The sequence below is a fragment of the Fonticula alba genome, assembly GCF_000388065.1.
Source record: "Fonticula alba strain ATCC 38817 unplaced genomic scaffold supercont2.6, whole genome shotgun sequence".
Classification (NCBI taxonomy): domain Eukaryota; order Rotosphaerida; family Fonticulaceae; genus Fonticula; species Fonticula alba.
The window spans coordinates 542,333-545,059 of record NW_009242976.1 but is presented as its reverse complement, the minus strand read 5'-3'; the positions used below and the strand labels follow the sequence as shown (position 1 = coordinate 545,059).

General features: G+C 62.7%; 1 protein-coding gene across 1 annotated transcript; it reads right to left on the bottom strand.

Moving 5' to 3' along the window:
• Nucleotides 1–123: 123 nt before the first annotated feature.
• Nucleotides 124–2,646, bottom strand: H696_03786 (hypothetical protein; the record flags this gene model as incomplete). The annotated part of the gene is made up of 8 exons (XM_009497644.1): nucleotides 124–130; nucleotides 159–392; nucleotides 542–743; nucleotides 912–1,042; nucleotides 1,228–1,613; nucleotides 1,787–1,964; nucleotides 2,054–2,158; nucleotides 2,315–2,646. 8 exons carry the CDS (start codon nucleotides 2,644–2,646, stop codon nucleotides 124–126), a joined length of 1,575 nt encoding a protein of 524 aa, XP_009495919.1.
• Between the last annotated feature and the right edge of the window lie 81 nt (nucleotides 2,647–2,727).

Here is a 2,727-nt window from a genome sequence, read left to right as displayed (position 1 = left end):
GTACGTAGGAGGGAGGAGAAATGGCGATAGACAGCAAAGGATACCGCGCGTCGGGGTTAACGGCATCGGTATATATATATATATGTGTGTGTGTGGGAGAGAGCAGCACGAACGAGATGGAGGTCATGTCCTCGGAGGCCGGATCGACCAGGGTGAACGGGTCTTCGGTGTAGAAGCGCGACTTGCGCGGGCCAGCGTCACCTCCCTTCGGCCGGCGCAGCTTGCCCAGGACCTTGAGGGTCTCATCGTCGAGGCCGGTGGCATCGTCGGCCGGGGGCGGGACGTTGGCGTAGGCGGCGCGGCGCGCATCGACCGAGCCAATCGGACCAAGCTTCTCGAAAACGGCGATGAAGAAGCCACCCGTGTCGAGGACATGCGGGAGAATGCGAATGCTGCAGACACACCCCAAAGGGAGAGAGAGAGAGGGGGGGGGGGGGAAAGGGAAAAAGCGCAAGTCGGTGAGAAGGGGCGAACAAGGAAGCGGGTCGGTGCAAGCCGGCAAACGGGCACAAGCAACGCAAACACCGGGGGAACAACGAACCAGCGATCGAGATGCATGCGCTCGACCTCCTCGGGAGTCGGCGGGCACATGGAGTCCTTGATGTGCTGGGTCTCGGCGGCCGGGATGTCAGCCTTGGACTGGTAGAAGTCCAGGTTCCGGTTGCAAATGGGCCACTGGGTGAGGCCAGGCTGGCGGCTCATGCCGGGCAGAGCGTCACTGGTGTCCACAAGGCGGAGCTCATCTGATCGGGCAGAGAGGGAGGCAGTGGCTAAGTTAGTGGCGGCAAAGGCCAGGTCCAGTTACAGGTCCGCATGCTGGAGAGAGAGAGAGAGAGGAAGGAAGCAGAGAGAGCAGCAGAAGGATAAGGAGCGAAGACAGCCGCCTCAACAGGGCATGCACAATGACGCACTGGGGAACTGGCGCAGGAGCTCGGCCACAACAGCCTCATTCTCGATCGGGTTGAAGGAGCAAGTCGAGTAGACAAAGCGCCCGCCGATCTTGAGCAGCTCCAGACCCCGGACGGCAATGCGGATCTGCAGGCTGTGCACGATCGGGAGCAACAGCGGGAGAGGAGAGTGCCCCCCGATGGAACGAAGGCCGTGTTAGCATCGGCCACAACCAACCACAGGCGCGGGAACCGGACGGCGCGCGCGCGCGCGCGCGCGCGCGCGAGAGAGAGAGAGCGAGGGAGTCGGGGTGGGCAAGGGGGAGCAGGGGTCACGCACTTGTGCAAGGCAATCGCATTGGCATGGTTCCACTTGGACCAGATGGCCGGGTTCTTACGGAGGGTGCCGTCGCCGCTGCAGGGGACATCGCAAAGAACCCGGTCGAACTGAAGCGGGTTGCTGAGAGGGTGCTGGGTGGCCGGATCCTCCACCGGCAGGGAGATGGTCGGGAAGAGGGAGGCGTCATAGTTGGACGTGACGCAGGCCGGCGATTGGAGACGCTTGATCTGGTGCACCAGCATCTGGCACCGGCGGTGGTCCACGTCGTTGGCCACCACCATGCCAGTCGGCAGGGCCGGGGTGCCATCCTCCATCAGGGGGGTCTCATGCAGGGCCTCAATGATCTGGGCGGTCTTGGAGCCGGGAGCGGCGCACATGTCCAGAACCTGGCGCGCACAACGAAGGCGGACATGTCCATGTCAGTGCGCGGGAGGGTGCGCGGGGCGGGGCACCTCGGAGGGCCAGCCGATCCGGAGGTGCATGGATGTGCCCGTGTGTATGTGTAATATGCATATGTGTGTGTGTGTGTGTGTGCGTGTAAATGGCAATGAGAACGAACCAGGTGGTCCGGCTGGACATCCAGCAGCAGGGGAGGGATCATGGAGACCAGCTCCTGACGAGTGATGTTGCCCTCGGTGTTTTCCTGGACAATGAACTTGTGGAAGGCGTCCAGCTCGGGGCTCTTGCGGATCAGCAGTCGAGGGAGGCCGATGTTCCAGACGCGCTGATCGGGGATCCTGCGCAGGGAAAGACCGTCGGGGTCAGACAGGGCGGCCTTCTGGTCATTGCAGCTGGCGAAAGGCAAGGTGGAGGCCAGGGCACATACCACGACACGGGCGACGGCTTGGGGATGGGCTTGCCCTCAATCTGGATGTCGGCCATCTTGGAGATGAACTGACTCTCGAGAATGGCCCGGAAGGACTTCACCTCACTGGGGACCAAAAGACAGCAGGCCAAGAATCGATGGGCGACCATGGGAGGAGGGGGGGACCGGGGGAAGATGCACTTATCGAGTCAGAGCCGGTCGCACACAGGGAGCGCTTCGCCCACCTCGCCCGGTGCCTGGCCCTGCGGCAGGGCAACGTACGCCTTGGAGCCGACAATGCGGAAGGTCGAGGGGAGGTCCGAGCGCATGGAGTCCATGAACTGGGTGAAGCCCTCGTCGCCACCGGGGACGATGTTGCATGCGCGATAGAACTTCTCGAAGTTGGCATTCTCCTTGGTGATCTCCTTCCACTTGCCATTCTGCTTGTAGTCGTGCGCGTGGACCGGCTTCTCGGGATTGGCCGGAACCGCGGTGCCGTCCTCCAACTGGACCTTCTTGGTGTCCGGCTCGGGGGACGAGCCATCAGTGCCATCAGCCATGGTCGGGGTCTCCGAGAGCTTGCGCTTGGTGGGCGAATCACCGGCGGAGGTCATGTTTGGAGTGTAGTATGCGGGGACAGGCGCGCTCTGATGCGTATGTGTGTGTGTGTGTGTGAGTGTGTGTGTGGGGAGAGG